Source organism: Nomascus leucogenys, chromosome 3 (assembly GCF_006542625.1).
Source record: "Nomascus leucogenys isolate Asia chromosome 3, Asia_NLE_v1, whole genome shotgun sequence".
Lineage (NCBI taxonomy): Eukaryota > Metazoa > Chordata > Mammalia > Primates > Hylobatidae > Nomascus > Nomascus leucogenys.
In genome coordinates, this window is record NC_044383.1 from 17,815,806 (window position 1) to 17,835,172 (window position 19,367).

The window sequence follows — 19,367 nt, forward strand, 5'->3', positions numbered from 1 at the left end:
GGTTTATCATCATATGCATGTTATTATAACACATGAGAAATAGTGTGTAGTAAGAGAACTAGACTGAAAGAGAATGAAAGAAGAAGCAGTAGCAGAAGAAGAAAGAGATGATTCGAGGGATGATATAATTGTCATCTTTAACAGCAGATTCTAAGATATTCTAGAGCATCAATTATGTCATAAGCACTTTTGTGCTATCTGGAATGTCCAGTATAGAGCACTGTACATTATTTTGCTTGATGAATGAAGTCATCAAAATTTAATGTACTTTTAATAAAATGTTATTTGGAACTGCTTGAAATTCAATTTATATAGGCATAATCATTCTATTATGTGAATGTAGTTTCTAAAAATTTCTAAAATTCCTCCAAACACATAGATGTTATGATGTATCTTTCAAAGAGATTTAAGAGGCCACATATGCAATACATTTTTTAAAGTTTTGAAAGAATGATTCTTCTAACAGGAAGTTATAAGAAAAAAATTTATGTAAGTTCATTAATACTCAATATTCACTCACATTTATTCATGTTGAATACATATTCATTTATATTTACTCCTAGAATAAAAACATATGTGTAGATGTGTACAATATACTGGCTGAACAACTTCTTACAATGTGGTTACAAAAAGATTTTTCCTGTTCACTTAAAATCTGTATATTTTCTAAACAAAGTTCTTTTTGTTATTTTTTTTAAGTCTGAGGTATTGTATGTGTATTTTAATGCATTAAAATACTATGTGTATTTTAATACACATACAATTTTAATAAAATACACATAGTATTTTAATGCATTAAAATACAATAAGAAAGTTGCAAAATTGAGTAATTAAAACACAGATCTACCTAATTGAGAATAATCAATAAATAAAGCAAAATCAGGCAGTCCTAATTACTTTGTAACTCAAATATTTTTTAAGATCTTAAACATCAGTTTCCCCTCTCACTTCTACTTGAATTGTTATTCACAAGAATAGGGACTGTGCTCCTACATAATTTCTATATCCTCAATGCTTCACTGTTGCTCAGCAATCCTTTTTATCACCTTAAGATAATGTTTCTCATTCATTTTTTCTTTATTATTTCTTTCTTTTGTTTCGAACTTTAAGAATTAGTTAAACTCTACCACTTCAGGCAATTTCCTCTAGGACAAGAGAACAACAGAGACAGAGTCAAAGGCAAAGGCAGGAATGTTGTGTGGAGTCAGCTTATTGGGGTGAAATGATAAGAAATGGCTGGATAGGAATGGTAGTATCAGATCCATGTAGAGTATATAGTACATTCTGTAGAGGAGCTGTATTTTTTTTTTTTTTTTTTTTACTATAAGAGATAGGAAGCTAATATGGTTTGTCTGTGTCCCCACCCAAATCTCATCTTGAATTGTAGTTCCCATAATCCCCATGTGTGGTGTCCTGGGAAGCACCTGGTGGGAGGTAACTGAATCACGGAGTGGTTACCTCTATGCTGTTCTCATGATAGTGAGTGAGTTCTCATGAGATCTGATGGCTTTATAAGGGACTTTTCCCCTTTTACTCAGCACTTCTCCTTCCTGCTGCCATGTGGAGAAGGACATATTTGCTTCCCCTTCCTCCTTCATTGTAACTTTCCTGAAGCCTCCCCAGCCATGCTGAACTGTGAGTCAATTAAACGTCTTTCCTTTATAAATTACCCAGTCTTGGGTATGTCTTTATTAGCGGTGTGAGAGTGGACTAATAGAGAAGCCATTGGGGAATTTTGAGCAAGGTGATATGTGAAGATTTGCATGCTAGAAAGATCACTTTAGTAGCGATGTGGAAAATTGCCTGGAAGAGTGAAGGCAGGGAAACCAGTAGGGAGGATAATGTAACAGAGCAGGAAAAAAATCATGAAGGCTTGAAACACGTTGGCAGTAGTGAGGATAAAGAGATTCACTTAAGATACACTTAGGCTGTAGAACAGGCAGGGCTCAATGACAGATAGAAAATGAAGAATAGAGTAAAAGGAGATGGATAACTCAGTTTTTGTCTTAACCATCATAGCCTTTGAAACAAATGTTCTACATCTCTTACTATTCTTAAGCTTCAACTTTGTACATCAAGTTCACTCTCTGCAGGTGACGTTACTCCTAAATTATCATGAAAAATTATAAGATTATCAAAGGTAAACTCCTATCAAATAGAACCGTTCAAAATGTCTTTTGATCTTTACCCATCATTTTATTATCCTTTTTCATCTTTCTAAAATTAATACTTATACTTGACTTCTTGATCCCTTCTCTGCTTTCACCTCCCCTTTATCCTACTATGCATTTTTTCCCTTGAATATTCCTTCCGCCAAAAAGCTTTCTCTTGAAACTGCCAATTTCTTAAATTACTATCTCATGTCCTTCCTTCCTTTCAATAGTGTCAGTTTCAAAATGGTCATCTGTCCTTGTTGCATCCACTTTCTCATCTTCACACATCTCTTGTGGTCTGGCTTCTGCCATTCAATAGAAATTACTTCCTCAAAAGCGACCAATGACTGTATAATTACCAAATTACATCTTTTCTCCTAGTGCTTATCTTCATTGACTGCTTTGAAATGGATGACATATTTTACCACACCATCCTTCTTGGCATGCTGTCTTATTCTTAATTCTAATGGTTCTAAAACTCTTCAATCTTCTTAATTCTGTACTCTTTCTCAGGCTGTCATTTGAATCTTTGTTTCCTTGCAGCAATTTTCCTAGATTCTACCTTCAATTCTCTTTTCTCACTCCCATCAGTTCAAGTACATATGAAGAAGACCCAATCTTCTGACCCCTCCCTCTTTTTGACCCAGACTATCCCTATATTCAGTTACTTACATTCTGTATATTCTACATTGTCAAAGTTTTCATTAATATTTGCACCTTAACATTTTGACAATCACTAGTTCAGCGCCTGCCCTTCCAAATTGTTTCTCTACCTCAATTACTTCAATCCAATTGATGCTACAAAATGCTGCCAGTTTAATCTTTCTAAAATTAATCATAAAACTCTTCTCAAAAACCTTCTGTGTGATCCTCGGCATCTTATTTAAATTGTCTTCCATGATATGCTCCTACATTTGCTACCTTAACTCTCACAGCTGCTTCCTCATTGGGTGAATGTGGCCTTCTCCCTGCCTCACTCACATACCAAACTGTTATCTGTCTCCGTCCCTCGCTCACCTTGCTCTCTCAACTTGGCATGCTTCTTACTTGTCTCCATCCTCACGTATTCCTATCTCTGCCTACTGACATTTTATGTACCTTTAAAGGCCAAGATAAATGACCACAACCTTTCCTGAAACATTCAGCAATACACTGAGTATTGTATTCCTTTTTCCTCTTCTTCATGCTTATTGCCCTTTTGGCATTAATAACATATTTTTATTGGAGGCATTTTTACACGTACATATCTCTCTTGTTAGTCTGAAAGTTTCTGAAAGGTAAAGATAACATATTTTCCATATCTACCTCCTGTATTGCTTTGCATATAGGTAAATATTTGTGGAGCCAATTGTTCATAGTATATAGAGTTTGTTTTTAAGGTAGAATTTCCAGTTTAAAATATGGAAAAATAAAACTGAGCTGTTATTACTTTTATTTTTCAAGATGTGCTGGGATGAGTAAAAAAATCAAGAAATAAAAACTCCTTCATAAAAAATTGCACTTAAACTTTATATATTTGATAGTCTATTCCATAACATTGTGTTTGTGTGTGTGTGTGTGTGTATGTGTGCATGCGTGTGTGTTTAAAGAGATAGGATTGGCCAGGTGTGGTGGCTCACACCTGTAATCCCAGCACTCTGGGAGGCTAAGGCAGGTAGATCACTTGAGGTTAGGAGTTTGAGACCAGCCTGGCCAACATGGTGAATCACCATCTCTACTAAAAATACAAAAATTAGCAAGGCATGGTGGTGTGTGCCTGTATTCCCAGCTACTCAAAAGGCGGAGGCAGAAGAATTGCATTAACCCGGGAGGTGGAGGTTGCAGTGAGCCAAGATTGTGCCACTGCACTCCAGCCTGGGTGACAGAACAAGACTCCGTCCAAAAAAACAAAATAGATAGATAGATAGATAGATAGATAGATAGATAGATAGATAGAATCTTGATATTGCTCAGCCTGGCCTGGAACTTCTAGCCTCATATGATCCTTCCACCTCAGCCTCACAAGTAGCTGGGACTACAGGTGTGTGCTGCTGCACCCAACTTTCTGCCCCACTTTTATATGTCATTAATGGTAAATCCAGAGCCTTTCTCTATAAAGCAAATTTTAAAAGGCATACAATAATATAAACAAAATTATCAAGTGTAAATATAAGAAAAGGTCTCTGGTATGAAATATGTAAGAACTATGACCTTTGATGAAAAAAAATCTATATTAAGATTTGAGGTAAATTTGCATATTTAATACTCTAAATTTTGACCTAGTTGCTATTTTATTTTCTAAGAAAGTAAAATATGGGAACACATGAAAATGTTTGTTTATCTAAAGTATAACATTATTGCTTTCTTAGATTCTACATAAAAAATATCTAGCTTTACATTTTGAATATCTGGTATTTCACTTCATAAGATTCTATTTGATTTAACAGCCATTTTATAGGATTCTTACAGTCAGTTATTCCATTGAGGATATAAACCTGATGAGATTATCTCCTACTGCATGTAACAGAAAAAAGGAAATACAAGTTAAATTAGTGACTGATTTTATGTGAAACATAAGCAAAAAATATATTAAACAAAATCATAAATTTAGTGTAAAAGTAACTGTCATAGGCAATAACAGCCTAATAAAATATTTAAACAAAAACTAGAAAATAACTACCACATATTACCAGACATACAATGAATGCTTCAAGACAATCTAAAAGGTTAGAAATAGGAGCCAAAAATATGACTAGCTGATTGCTGTTACTGAGAAAGTTGTATTAATTACGATGTCAATACTAGTTTTGTGTTAATGTTTTAAACACAATCATTTTAACATACATAGGAATGAGTATTCAAAGGGTTTGAAAATACTCAAATTTACCCTACTGTGTTTCATAGATTGTGGAATGTTCTTGGGTGCGGGAGATACAATCTGCCCATTCTGTTGAGCAGTTATTTTTGGTGGATTCAATATGTTACCTCTTTTATCTGAGAGTAGGTGAAGGGTGGAGGACAGTGTTGGCAATTCAGTCTTGTTTATCCAAAGCTATAACACTGTTCCCAAGCATTGTTAAACTGTATTTATAACTTTCCAATAAAGGATATTATAGTCTTACTTTACATAGCCATTTCTTACTTGCAAGGATGCTGTATAAAAATAGTTTATGCTAGATTGATTCAGCTGTGATATGACCATAAGCTTAAATAATACATTATTCTCTTGAATGGCAGCCAGTATGAATAAGGTTGATCAGGACTATAAGCCTTTTGTACATCCAAATGTTTCTATTTATTATGTCAGACACAGTGAAGAGAAACCAGTTTTTTGTTGTTGCTGTTGTTCATTTTCATCTTTACACTTTTCTCCATCATAGTTTATACTCATCCTAAATGATTTAAGATAAAAATAATATTTCAATAGCGCAATGAAAAATTTCATTTGTAAAATTTTAATTTTGGATGTATACAATAATTATAAATATATATATTTAGCTTTGGACTCAGTGAATTCTGAATGAAAGATGATAGCAGTAATTTACTTTATTAGGACAGTTAACCCAGGGCATTTATCAAATTATTTATTTAAAATGTAAACAAATGACTTTTATCATGCTTAAACTTCAGATTATATTAACTTAAAACCATGTAGATTCCAATAATTTCAGTAATACATTATACTCATACCTTTTTAATAGTTCTATTTATATCATGTTAATATTGAAGAAGCACCATTACTTAATTCTTATTTCATGTTTCAATCAATCATGAAACTCATGATATTTATGTTAATACTACAAATCTGACATTTCCAAAAATTTTTTTCCAAAACATTGTCTGCTAAATGGTTTTGGTGAAGAAAGGTCTTTTTATAATTTTAAAATAAAGACGAAGAAAATTCCAAAATGCAGCTGGGAAACTAGATCTTTCCTCACTTCAAGAACCAAAGGTGTGCCTATAAAAATCTCTTATTTATTGTAAATAATTTTCTTAAAATAAAAAATCATGGCCGGGCATGGCGGCTCACGCCTGTAATCCCAGTACTTTGGGAGGCCGAGGCAGGTGGATCACCTGAGGTCGGGAGTTCAAGACCAGCCTGGCCAACATGGTCAAACCCAGTCTCTACTAAAAATACAAAAATTAGCTGGGCATTGTGGCACGTGACTGTAATCCAAGCTACTCAGGAGGCTCAGGCAGAATTGCCTGAATCTGGGAGGCAGAGGTTGCAGTGAGCCGAGATCATGCCACTGCACTCCAGCCTGGGCGACAGAGCAAGACTCCATCTCAAAACAAACAAACAAACAAACAAACAAAAACATTATCTTCTAAATCATTTTTTATGAAGAATTTGGCAATTTCCTTACAATTTCCTTCTGTCTACTACCAACTGAAAATCATCTCCCTCTCTTAAGGCAAATGGCTCAGGGGGCCTATAGGCAACTATGTGCAGTTAGGGATTGGGTCCTATAGAGACTCTGGCGGAGAGAACTCATGCCTTACTTTCTCCCATTTGGACTGGCCAAGCGCATAGGAACCAGCATCAAGACCCAGTGTAAGAATTTTACAGAGGCTTGGTCTAGAGAGAACTGTAAACACCAAGAGAAAAGTCAACACAGTTCTTAAAAGACTATACCTGGACTCTCTGGTCCCCAAGAGGCTTAGAAAGAAGCAGAATTGAGGGTCTAAGTCCTCCTTCTCCCTGAAACTGGGAGAGTACCAAAAGGTCAGTAGGAAATGGGTGGCTTGATTGTTTCTATGCCACTAGCACATTAACAAGTGAAGAGGACCTCCCTTCCCATCCCTTTCAACTTGCCAAAGCCTGAGTCTTAAATTGGTGACAATGAAAATAGTGAGCCAAGGCCAGGAAGAGGAATGGCAATCCAAAGAGAACTTGTGTTCAGTAAAATACAGTTGCCAGAGGAGACAACTATAGATAGTGTAAGTAGGGCCTTCCCACTTCAAAATAACCAAATGCTTAATGAAGTATACTTTTCTTTTTTTTTTTTTTTTTGACAGGGTCTTGCTCTGTTCAACCAGGCCAGAGTGCAGTGTACGATCATGGCTCACCGCAGCCTTGAACTCCCGGGCTCATGCATTTCTCCCACCTCAGACTCCTGAGTAGCTGAAACCATAGATGCAAGCCACCATGCCCAGCCTTTTTTTTGGGGGGGGTGGGGGGATGTTTTGTAAAGACAGGGTTTTTGCCATGTTGCTCAGGCGGGTTTTGACCTCCTGAGCTTAAGAAATCCTCCTGCCTAGGCCTCCCAAAGTGCTGCGATTACAAGCATGAGCCACCGTGCCTACCCAATGAAGTATACCTTTTAATGCATTGCTGAGAATGCAGCCAGTAAGGGAATGCTCCAAGGCAACCAGATAAAACTGCTCCATGGCAACCAGATAAAACTAGAGAGGGTGCAATGAGCAGCAAGCAAACATGACAGCAGAGTGGCCCTGAGGGTAAAAGTTAATATAAGCAACTCACACAGTAAGAAAACTGAGTTTGAAAATACAAAAATTAGCCAGGCATGGAGGCACACGCCTGTAGTCCCAGCTACTTGGGAGGCTGAGGCAGGAGAATCGCTTGAACCTGGGAAGCAGAGGTTGTAGTGAGCTGAGATCATGCCAATGCACTCCAGCCTGGGTGACAGAGCAAGACTCTGTCTCAAAAAAATAAATAAATAAATAAAAAGGAAAACTGAGTTTGAGATTCCTGAACTATTCCAGAGACGCTGGAAGAAGTGACTACAGAATAAGGAGAGGCCCTTGTTTTTTGGCAGAAGCAATCCTCTATGGAGGAAAGCATTCTTTAGGTCACTAGCAAACCACAAAGTAAGATCAAATAAGAGCTCATAAAGATCACCAAATACACAAGGAAATCAGTCATAATGAGTGAGAGCCAGCAGAAATAATCAACAGATTTAGATTTCCAAGGATTTCAGATACTGAAATGATCAGATACAACATAAAAATAATTTTGTTTGGAATGCAAAATGAAGTAATGAAAACAGGAAGAAGAGACTTTCAAAAACTGTCAGATTTTAAAAAAGAACCAAATAGAACTTTAAAAAATAATAAATAATAAAATATAACTTTAAAAAGTAATAAAAATATGTGTTGAAAGTAATCCAAATGGATAGAGTAGAAAGCAGGTCAAAAACAGATTTTATACACTTAAAATAATTAGTGAATTGGAACAATGTTCGGAATAAGCCAAAAGAAACAGCATTGAGAAGGATAGAAAACAAAAGAGAAAGACTAAGAGATTGTGAAGATGGAAAGAGGTTTAACACGCATCTAATTAGAGTCTTAGAAGGGGAATAAAGAAAATACAAATGGGATAATGACTCAATAATTTTTAGAAATAACCAAAGACTTGGATCCTCAAATACAGGAAGCACAATATATGCCAAGTAGGTTAAATACAAATAAAGGTATACTTTGCTAAATTGTGATAAAACTGCTGAACATCAAACACAGGGATTTCAGAAAGAAAAGCTAGATTCTCTATAAAGGAGTGACAATTATCCTGAAGGAAAGTTTTTAGTACAGTAGTCTTCCCTTATCCATGTGTTCACTTTCCATGGTTTCAGTTATCTATAGTCAACTGTGGTCTGAAAATATTGAATGGAAAAATTCCAGGAGAAAAAGATTAAATTGCACATAATTCTGACTTGGAACAAGACGCGAATCATCTCTGTCTAGCATATTCAGCCTGCATCTACACCGTATGAATTACTTCCCCATTAATCACTTAGTAGCTGTCTTGGTTATCACATCAGCTTTGTAGTATCACAGTACTTGTGTTCAGGTACCCTTATTTTATTTAATAATGGCCCCAAAGTGCAAGAGTAGTGATGCTGGCATGTTATTAATATTGTTCTATTTTATTATTAGTTACGGCTGTTAATCTCTTATTGTGCCTAATTTATAAATTACACTTTATCATAGGTATGTATATCTCGGTTTGGTACTATCCCATATTTCAGGCACCCACGGGGACTCTTGGAACATATTTCCTGGGGATATGAAGGGACCTACTACAGCAACAATGGTAATCAGAAGCCAGCGTCAGAACAATTTTCACGTGAACACAATGTGTGAGTGTGACTGTCCCACTGAAAGATAACCAGAATGCTTGATAAAGTGTATTTTAAATACATTTCTTAGATTGTAAACAATAAGAGGATACTGAAACTGGAGAGGGGAATAGAAAGACTAAGAGAGTTTATTATCAAAAGACATATGCTAAAGGAATTTCTTAAAGACAGAGCAGGAAAGTGGAAACATTTTAAAAGGAAGCTCTGAAGGTGAAGAACAACTGTGAGCCAAGAAAATACACAATATGTAAGTAAATGTAAATGCATATTGATCATATAATACAACAACAATAATGTTTAATTCAAGGAATGACAAAACTCATAGAACTTAAAGGTAACAAAAACAATGAAAATTGGAAGCAAGATTTAAATTGTTCTTACATTGTTAGGGAAGAGGGAAAAATGTTCATTAATTTTTGACTTAAACTATGCCTGTTAAAATGTTAAGAGTAACCACTAAAATAAATAAATTTTATAACATGAAGATCAATTGAGGATAAAAGGGAATATTTTTTAAAGATGGAAAAATAATAGGAAATTCAGGATGAAAAGAAAGCAAAGGTAGGGTTTGAAAAATATTACCAAAAGACACAATAAGCTGATTAGTTAAAAGTAGAGAAAATATAGCATTTAAAATCAATATCCAAAGAGAGAAAACATTTATAGCAGGTAATTTACAAATGCTTAATACATTTGATCTAGAAGTAAAAAGGCAAGGAATGTTCCAATAGAAAGATGAAGAAAGATATTGAATGAGCTATTCCATCATTTCTAAGTTTTCTAGAATTAATACAATATTTCTTATATAATCAGATGACTATCAATAAATGCTATTAAAATAGAAGAGGATTAGAGAATAATGATCAATAAATGAACATCTAGGAAAAATACAAGTGGTTACAGACAATACAAAAATATTCAATTTTACTAACAATAAAAATTTGATTAAAAGAAAGAAGGTAACATTTCTTGTATCAAATTAACAAAGTTGTAAAAATGCTAACAATCATTTTTGATAAGGATGCATGAAAATAGAAATTCTCAAACTTTGCTAAAGATAGTGTGAACAGAGACATTTCTAGAAAGTAAATAAGCAATATACCTTAAGATCCTAAAACTTAATAACTTTTGATTCAGTAGGTTTTTTTTCATAAAGTAAGATCGAGTTATATACAAAAATGAAGTGCAGTCTTCTTTATAATAGTGTGAAATTAGAATAATGCTAATTGAAAATAAAATAGGCAAATAAATGATGATATCCCACAAAATAATTAAAATGTATTTTTGAATCAAACTTAGATGTGAAAAATGTTCTTATTCTAATACTGAGAAAAACGAAATGCAAAATCACATATAAAATATGCTCTCAATTTTGTAAAAATACAAATATGCAAAATGAAAATGTTATTGGAAGGAAATAAAAGTTCTGGCACTGAATATTTATGGGTAATGGGATAATGAAATATTTTAATTTGTATTATATGTGCATTAATATTTATCTATAATGACGTAGTGTTTACATAATCAGAATATTAATAGCAAATGATAATAATTAAAAATATCAAATATCACAAATCAGCTATAAGAAAAAAGGAAACCTGGGGAAAAGTAAATAAGCTGCTTAGGCCAGTCACTGGAACTACTGTCCACGGATATGGCAGGACAGGAATGAGGAACCAGGGGGACCACTGACTGTGCCCAAGAGCAGAGGACTGGGCTTAACGTGCTCCAGGAATGAGGCCAGCAATGCTCTTAACAGGACAGCTGCTTCACTTTGACTGCCTTAGACTTGAACAATGCGTTTTTCACCTTGGGAGAGAGGTTTCTTACATAAGACACGAGGCTGAACTGTCCCAATAAACTTCAATGTGATGTCAAAATTAGCACTGTTAGAACTACCAAATAGAAAGTAGACTCGAAATTAATTTTTTCTAGGTTACCATATGCTTCTTACTTGTCCAGTGTCTTTTTGAAAACTCTACTTTATAGTACGCGAAAGCTATAATTTTCTTTACATGTGGAGAGAATCAAAACATTACAAATTTGTAAAATGAAAATTCTGGTATAAAGTAGTTAAAATATATACAGAGAATACTAATGAAATAATTAGTCTGGTAAAAATCATGCTGTAAACATTGTCTTTAAAATTATTAATTAGCCTACTTGACTATAATTACCAAATAAAACCATCTTAAATTACTTTGTTTCCACAGAACTGTTACTTTATTAGGATAACAAAACTACAAACGTTATTTTTATATGAAACTTCCAATAAAAAATAACAGAAAGCTTGTGTGCTGAGTTTATTGCAGTTTAGTAAATCACTTTGATTTCTTTATAGCAATTTAGATTATAATGGACAACTGCTGGAATTCTCTGATATACTAAGACAGCCTATAACTTTCCAAGAGAAAGTTCTTCCTTAAGATCCACTATTATGACTATTTGAGCACCTGGAATCAAAGTATACTACATGAACTTTAAGTAACTCTATTCTTTACAAAAAATATTCTACAGATATATTAAGGTCTAAGATGTATTCTCAATTTGAACGAAAATCAGCATACATAAAAAGCAATGTGGGAAGGAAACCCTTAGGCCAATATGAGATTTGAACCCTGGTTCTTGCTCTACTGGTGACTGAATTTGTGATCTTCAGCATAGGTCTGAAGTTCTCAGAGCCTCAGTTTCCTCAATAGTAAATAGAAAAAAAAGATGAAATATGCTCTGCTTATTTTATAGGACTGACTTAAGACTCAAATGAGATTGAGATAGTGTATGTAAAGGAATTTTGAAAAATAATGTTTTAACCTCAATTTAAACATTTTGATCGTTCCCAAGACCTAGGAAGTTCAAATTCAATCTTCAAAACAGTCTTTAAAAAGAACAAAGTTGGGTGACTCACACTTTTAGATTCCAAAACTTGCTAGAAAGGTAGAGTCATCAAATAGTGTGGTACTGTCATAAGAATAGATAAATAGATTGGTAGAATAATATTGAGATTCCAGAAATAAATCCTCATGGTTATGGTAAATTGATTTTCAACAAGGGTCCCTAGACTATTCAATGGAGAAAGAAAGTACTTTTCAACAAGTGGTAAAAAGTTACGATATAATCCAGCAATTCCACTCTTAGGCATATACCCCCAAAAATGTAAACATGTTTATACAATTTTTTTTACACAAATGTTCACAGTGGCATCATTCATAGTATCCAAAACTCAAATAACCATCAACTAATTAATGTATAAACAAACTGTGCCACATCCATACAGTGGAATATCATTTGACAATAGAAATGAATGAAGCACTAACACGCGCTATAACATGTATCAACTTTAAAGACATTATGCTAAGCGAAAGAAGCTAATCACAAAAGATCACACTGTATATAGTTTTATTTGTATGAAATGTCCAAAACAGTAAAATCTTTAAAGATGGTAGACTAATTCTTGCCTAGGGCTAGGAAATGGGTGTGGGGTAGGGGGGGCAGGGGCTGAAGAAAAATGTGGGGTAGGGAGACTGCTAAAAGGCATAGGGTTTCTTTCAGGGTGATGACAAGTTCCAAAACTGACTTTGGTGGTGGTTACATAACTGTATATATACCAAAAATCAGTGTACTATATATATTAAATTGATGAACTATTGATATATGTTCTATATTTCAATAAAGCTATTTCCATAAAAATACCACATATTAATAACTAGATCTTGATCCCCAAATATAAAGGCCTTTCCTAAATGAGAATTTACATGTAATTATTTTTCTGCAAAAAGTCGGACAAAAGAAATAGAGGCATGCTAGTTATTAAGAGAACTGAGTAAAAAATAAAAATAGTAAGAATTACAACAATTAATATAATGCTTTATGTTATACCAAGTACTTGCAAAAATAACCCCACAGACAACAAAATAGCAAATCAGAATGAGTCATTTGTTCCCTCTCCTGATTTTAAACATGGAGATAATATGGGCCACAGTCCACATTGTCCTGGATAGACTGGTACCTATCCCACCTGCTGTGGGGCAGGAAAGCAGCAGTACCAGTCAAGTGCCAGCCTAAGGCTGGAGAATGATTGTGATGGTTAATACTGAGTGTCAACTTGATTGCATTGAAGGATACAATGTATGGATCCTGGGTGTGTCTGTGAGGATGTGCCAAAGGAGATTAACATTTGAGTCAGTGGGCTGGCAATGGCAGGCCCACCCTTATTCTGAGTGGGCACCATCTAATCATCTGCCAGCGAGGCTAGAATATAAAGCAAGCAGAAAAAAACATGAAAAGACTAGACTGGCCTAGTCCATCTTTCTCCCATGCTGGATGCTTCCTGCCCTCGAACACTGGACTCCAGGTTCTTCAGTTTTGGGACTTGGACTGGCTCTCTTTGCTCCTCAGCTTGCAGATGGCCTATTGTGGGACCTTGTGATCATGTAAGGTAATACTTAATAAACTCCTATATATATAGAATATATACATATACACAACCATATATCTCCTATTAGTTCTGTCCCTCTATAGAACCCTGACTAATACACTGATGACAGGGTAATTATAGGGCTCACCTCAGGGGAGAAATCTCATAGCTATAAAAGAAGATGGCTGGATAACCCTAAACATTCACTTCTCCCTGCCTCAACTGCCGATCTAGCAAATACGTAAATTTACATGTATCTTTTATTACTTGGGAAGAAATAAGAAACATATATATATACACATACACATACATATGGACACATTGGAGAAAAATGTATGAACACTGAGAAAGGAGAAAATTCTGAAAAATTCCAAAAAGAAAATGGAGATCATTTATAAAGGACAAAAAATCAAAATGACATCAGACTTGAGAAAATGGTTAAAGCTTTGGAGAAGAGAACTTTGAACATAAAATTTCATATTCAATTAAACTGTTTTGTACATGTGAGAAAAACATATTGGTAGGCATTTAGGTTCTCAAAGATAATGCCATACAAAGTTTCTCTCTCTCTCTCTTTTTTTTTTTTTTTTTTTTTTTTTTGAGAAGGAGTCCTACTCTGTTGCCCAGGCTGGAGTGCAGTGGTGCAATCTTGGCTCACTGCAACTTCCATCTCCTGGGTTCAAGCAATTCTCCTGCCTCATTTTCCAGAGTAACTGGGATTGCAGGCGTGCACCACCACGCCAGCTAATTTTTGTATTTTCAGTACAGATGGCGTTTCACCATATTGGCCAGATAGGTCTTGAACTCCTAACCTCAAATGATCTACCCGCCTTGGCCTCCCAAAGTGCTGGGATTACAGGAGTGAGCCACCGTGCTGGACCCAAAGTTTCTCTTCGAAAAAAATCTTTTAGAGAGGTTATCTTAGTGAAAAATAAAAGAAATGCATGAGCAAACAACTAGATATCAAAAGTAAAGGAGAACAAATAAAGTTCATTGTTCTTTACATAGGCCATAATAAAGAAAGAAGTACATCCATAATGTTTTGATAAAAATTCCAGGTGGTATTACTATATGGAAGGAGAAACAGAGGGAAGTTGAGAGAATGCTAAAGTATTAATTTTATTTGAGATGGGCAATGAAGGAATATGTTTTAACAAGATTTAAGCAGAGCTAGGGAAAAATCACTATGAATCTTGATAAGGAAAGGGTAGCTATCAGCAACATAAACATAGAATATGCAATATTCTGTTTAGTAGATGAAAATCAGTTTATGGACAGAAGCTGGGAAAAAAAAACAGAAAAGAAGCAAGGCTAGTAACAACACACACACACACACACACACACACACACACACACACATATACACACAAAATGGGGTAGCTGAAATAAGCCTTGGTAGAACAGTAGTTAATGTCAGTGTTAATATCAATAAAAAACAGAGTAAATGAAAAAATAAAAAAGCTAACAGTTTTTTCCAGAAAGTATAGGTGTAAAACAAAAGGATATAGTGAAATTGGAAATGAAAGAACGAAATAAGGAATATCAGAAAATATGAACTAAAAGAAAGTAGGGCTAGACATTTTTTAACTCTACAAAATAAAATTTAAGGTTAAAAATTCACAATGATAAAGAAAGAACCAAAATTTGGAAAAAATAGAACATGAAGCTATAATGATTATGAACACATGAGCACCTAACAATACATTATTGAACACTATTAATGTGCAACTGACAAACTATGGTGACACATGTCTGTGTCATATTTGTTCCTTGAGTTTGTGAATTTTCTAGTTCTTTGATTATTTCTTTTCTTCTTTAGTCTATGTGTGCATTACTTACATTTTTTTTCTCTTGTTACTCGATTTTTAGCAGTATTTGAGAATGTTTTAAACAGATAGGGATAAAAAGAATTTATAATAGTCCAAAAACAGTCTAAGTTTTCTGTGTGTGAAAGGTTTTTTATAAAAGTTATTTGAAACAAGGAACCAAAATGAAATTAGAGCACTTGCTGTAACTTTCATTTAATCATTCTTTTTTGTTATTTTTTCCCCAACAAATAGAAGATACACACATAGATTTCCTAATGTTCTAAGCTTCCATGGCAACCTGTGATCTAGAGTAGTAAAAAATCAAGTACAAAAATGTCTTAAAAATCATAGGGAAACATGCACCCAATATTTCATTTCCTCTAAAAACTGACCCTTTGAGTAGCATCCATGAATTGTCTTATTTTTTCAGAAAAAACAAAAATGCTACAGACAGAATCCATTATATGTATACCTAGGTTTTTGAATGATTCTATTTTTGCATTCCTTGTTTTCCGCGACAAAAAATAAAATCTGAAAATGGCAACATAAAATTAGCCAAATAGAGGCATTTTTTAAAAAGAGAATAAAATGTTTCAGTTCTACAGTTTCTTAACCTTTCTACTTAAATATATATTCCCACATATAAAATGTAAATAAAGGTAATAAACATACAATTAAATTAGTATGCATCATAATGCTTTGAATAGTCATTAATCAGAATTTGTGAATTTTGCATCCTTTTTTTTTTTTTTTTTTTTTGAGGTGGAGTCTCACTCTGTCTGTCGCCCAGGCTGGAGTGCAGTGGCAGGATCTCGGCTCACTGCAGGCTCCGCCTCCCGGGTTCACGCCATTCTTCTGCCTCAGTCTCCTGAGTAGCTGGGACCACAGGTGCCCGCCACCCCGCCTGGCTAATTTTGTTTGTGTGTGTGTTTTTTTTTTTTTAGTAGAGACGGGGTTTCACCGTGTTAGCCAGGATGGTCTCGATCTCCTGATCTCGTGATCTGCCTACCTTGGCCTCCCAAAGTGCTGGGATTGCAGGCGTGAGCCACCACGCCTGGCTGAATTTGCATCTTTAGGGATTATTATTTTCAGAAACCACTTCATGTATTACTTTTGGATTCTAATACCATATTTAGTTGCATATAATGATTTGTTTCATCATACTCTATTTCTGCCTTTGCAAAAAAGGAATGTAATAATACAGCAATTAACCACAAATAAAAATATTCATTTTATATGTGAGAAACATTCACTTTTCAACATTCGAAAATGAAGCTATGTAATTAAAATGCAACTCATCTCCACCCACCTTTTTGAAGTAAATTTTGTTAATAAAGATAGATGTGAACTGTTAACTAGGGGCACAGAGTACTCCAAAGACTAAATATAGGCGCTTTGTTTCTTCTATCATACCTGTGTCTTAAATTCTCTCAGCTCGTATCTGTCAGAGAAAGGCTGCCAGGTGAGCAGTCTGTCACTCCTGCCTAGGCTAATAGATTCTCCAGTGGCTTTGGTTACAGCTCATGTCATACTATTAAAACTATGTGCCTTGAAAATGGCATAACATATGTAGCTGAATCTTGTCAACTCTAGATAATCGGACTCTGTTGGGCTTCATAAGTAGATGTAGATTAGAGAAGCAATATAATAAATATGCAAAGCACAGTGGTCCTCTTTCAGCACCACTGTTCCTACCTCTAATGGCCCTCGCAGAAACTCTGTTTGTTCAGCTCCCACTTCCAGAGCTACATCAACAGAAGCAAAGGGACGGCTGGCCATCTGCTGTCGTTCTCGAAGCAGTTGCTGGAGGGGGTTAAAAATGATTTGTCTTAAAATAGGTTTAAAATCACATGTAATTCAACAATATCTGGATCCCTTTTTTAACAAATGGCGTTGAAAAGTTAGGAATCATGTTATACAGATATCCATATCTAGAGTACTAAAGATGAAAATTACTTTCTCCCCATGGCCTTGGTTATATGTCCACAGAGGCTTTAAATGTATGGTGTCTACAAATAACTTTTCCCCAACCTCCATCCTGCAGGCCTAATACGATGTACTCAAAAGCACTTTGAAAGCCTCAGGTGAGAGGTGCTACTTGAGTAAAAAGTGTTATTACAATGATGGCTATGCCAAATTTTCCTACTCAAAATAACTCATACTTTTGTCTTAGCTGAAAAAGAAAAAAAAACAGTAAAAATATTTAAGAAAAGATAATGAAAAGTTGCCAAAATGCATTAATAGAAATTAAATGGACATATACCTGCCAAGACTAAGTTTTGTTAAGTCATCAGAATCCCCTGTGAACTGCTGTGGAACCAGAAGGAATTATTATTGGCAGTGTTCATATTTTTGTTCAAAGCCTCTCTTTATTATTCAAAATGAGGCATTAGTAAGTTGCAGAAATTGTGTGCAAGGACTTCTACAGCACCCCCAGATACTTGTTTCTTTCTCTTTGTGACTATTCTGGGCTTTGCCCAAGCTAAAACCAATAAACTAGCAAGTCCCAACCAACTACTAAGCTAATTTATCTTTTTGCCTCTCCTTGTAATTATAATATTCATTAAGTCATGATAAAAAAAATTGATGACCAGCACTAGATATTGCAATTCTTGCCCTTCTCATTCTATACAGCTAATAAAATTATTATTAAATATTAAAATAGGACATGTGATGCAATTACTCTTTAAAATGAGAAGAAAATTGTATTATTGAAGAAAGGCAAAATCCTTGAACACAAGGAATGGCTTCATTATTCACAGATATTTTTAAAGATTCTCTGTCATTAACTTAAAATGTTAACTACTAGTCTTTGAATGTAAATGGATGTAGTCCTGTGAGTGAACATTCATAAAATTCCCTTGTAGATGATAAAGGAACACAGGCCAAATTATTTAAACACAAGTTTATTTAAGCAGAAGTTTAAATAATAAACTGCCATCACAGTTTATTATTTAAAATTTTGTTTTAATACCTGGTTTTTATTATTAAAAAGAGAACATTCACATGACAATATGGGATAGAAAGAATGCAACTGCTAATGAGTAACAATTTAAGTTTGTAGATTACATTTTTTGAAGTAATAAATTCATTTTAAAAATACATATTCAAAGTAAAAAGTGAATGTGATCTAAATTATCAAATTATTCACTTTAATATAACTTCAAAATTATATTATTAAAAATACAGCTCCTGGCAAATAGAATCTTGTTTACGCCTCTCTCAATAGGAATGGGAAATTGATGTGAATAGTATGTCTATGCAAAATGCAAACATAAGGTTATCTCAAATTCTAAGGGATAGTAAATGCGGAAGACACCAGATTCTTTGTCTTTGGTAAAAACACACACACCAACATGCCCAGACAACACACACAAATATACAATCTACCCGTCCTATAGTCATGTACAAATGTCTTGAGAAAATTGTAAATTCCACTTTGTGTTTGAACACAATTTTCTAAGATTTGTATTATCAATTATCTCCATTTGTATTCGTTCTCCTCAGCATATAAATGGCATCGCATATGACAAGTGATTGCTAGACAAAATGAACAGCTTCTTTTTCCTTATCTTGCCTTTTCCTTATATCTAAAAGTAAAAGGTCTACAAAATAGAATTAATGAATACTCAATATCACATATTGTAATATAAATCAACAAATATTCCAAACTCACAATTGTTGACAAAAAATAGAGTTCCATGGACTGTAATCTATTATTGTGACTCCCAAAAACTCATAAAAAAGTCAGTGACTGATACTTTTATTCAATTTTTAAATTTGTAGAATGCAAAAGTATATTTAAAAATTCTAGTTTGTCTTCTGAGCTTTGTGTTTCCATCACTTTTTAGGAACTGAATGTCTACTAAATTACTTTATACAAAGAACAAGAAAAATATTCTTCTTGCCCAGG

At 34.3% G+C, this 19,367-nt stretch overlaps 1 protein-coding gene across 6 annotated transcripts in view; it reads right to left on the reverse strand.

Moving 5' to 3' along the window:
• The window catches only part of ATRNL1 (attractin like 1), an 853,525-nt gene that overhangs the window by 207,218 nt on the left and 626,940 nt on the right, over positions 1 to 19,367 (reverse strand). For 4 of the 6 annotated variants that reach the window (XR_004028677.1, XM_030806602.1, XM_030806597.1 and 1 more), the window contains one exon: positions 17,150 to 17,257. The exons of the other annotated variants lie outside the window; for them this stretch is intronic. Coding sequence is in view for 3 of the 4 variants with exons in the window: in XM_030806602.1 (XP_030662462.1) it covers positions 17,150 to 17,257 (108 nt within the window). In the remaining variant the exon portion in view is untranslated. The remainder of the gene's footprint in view (positions 1 to 17,149; positions 17,258 to 19,367) is intronic. 6 annotated transcript variants of the gene reach the window in all.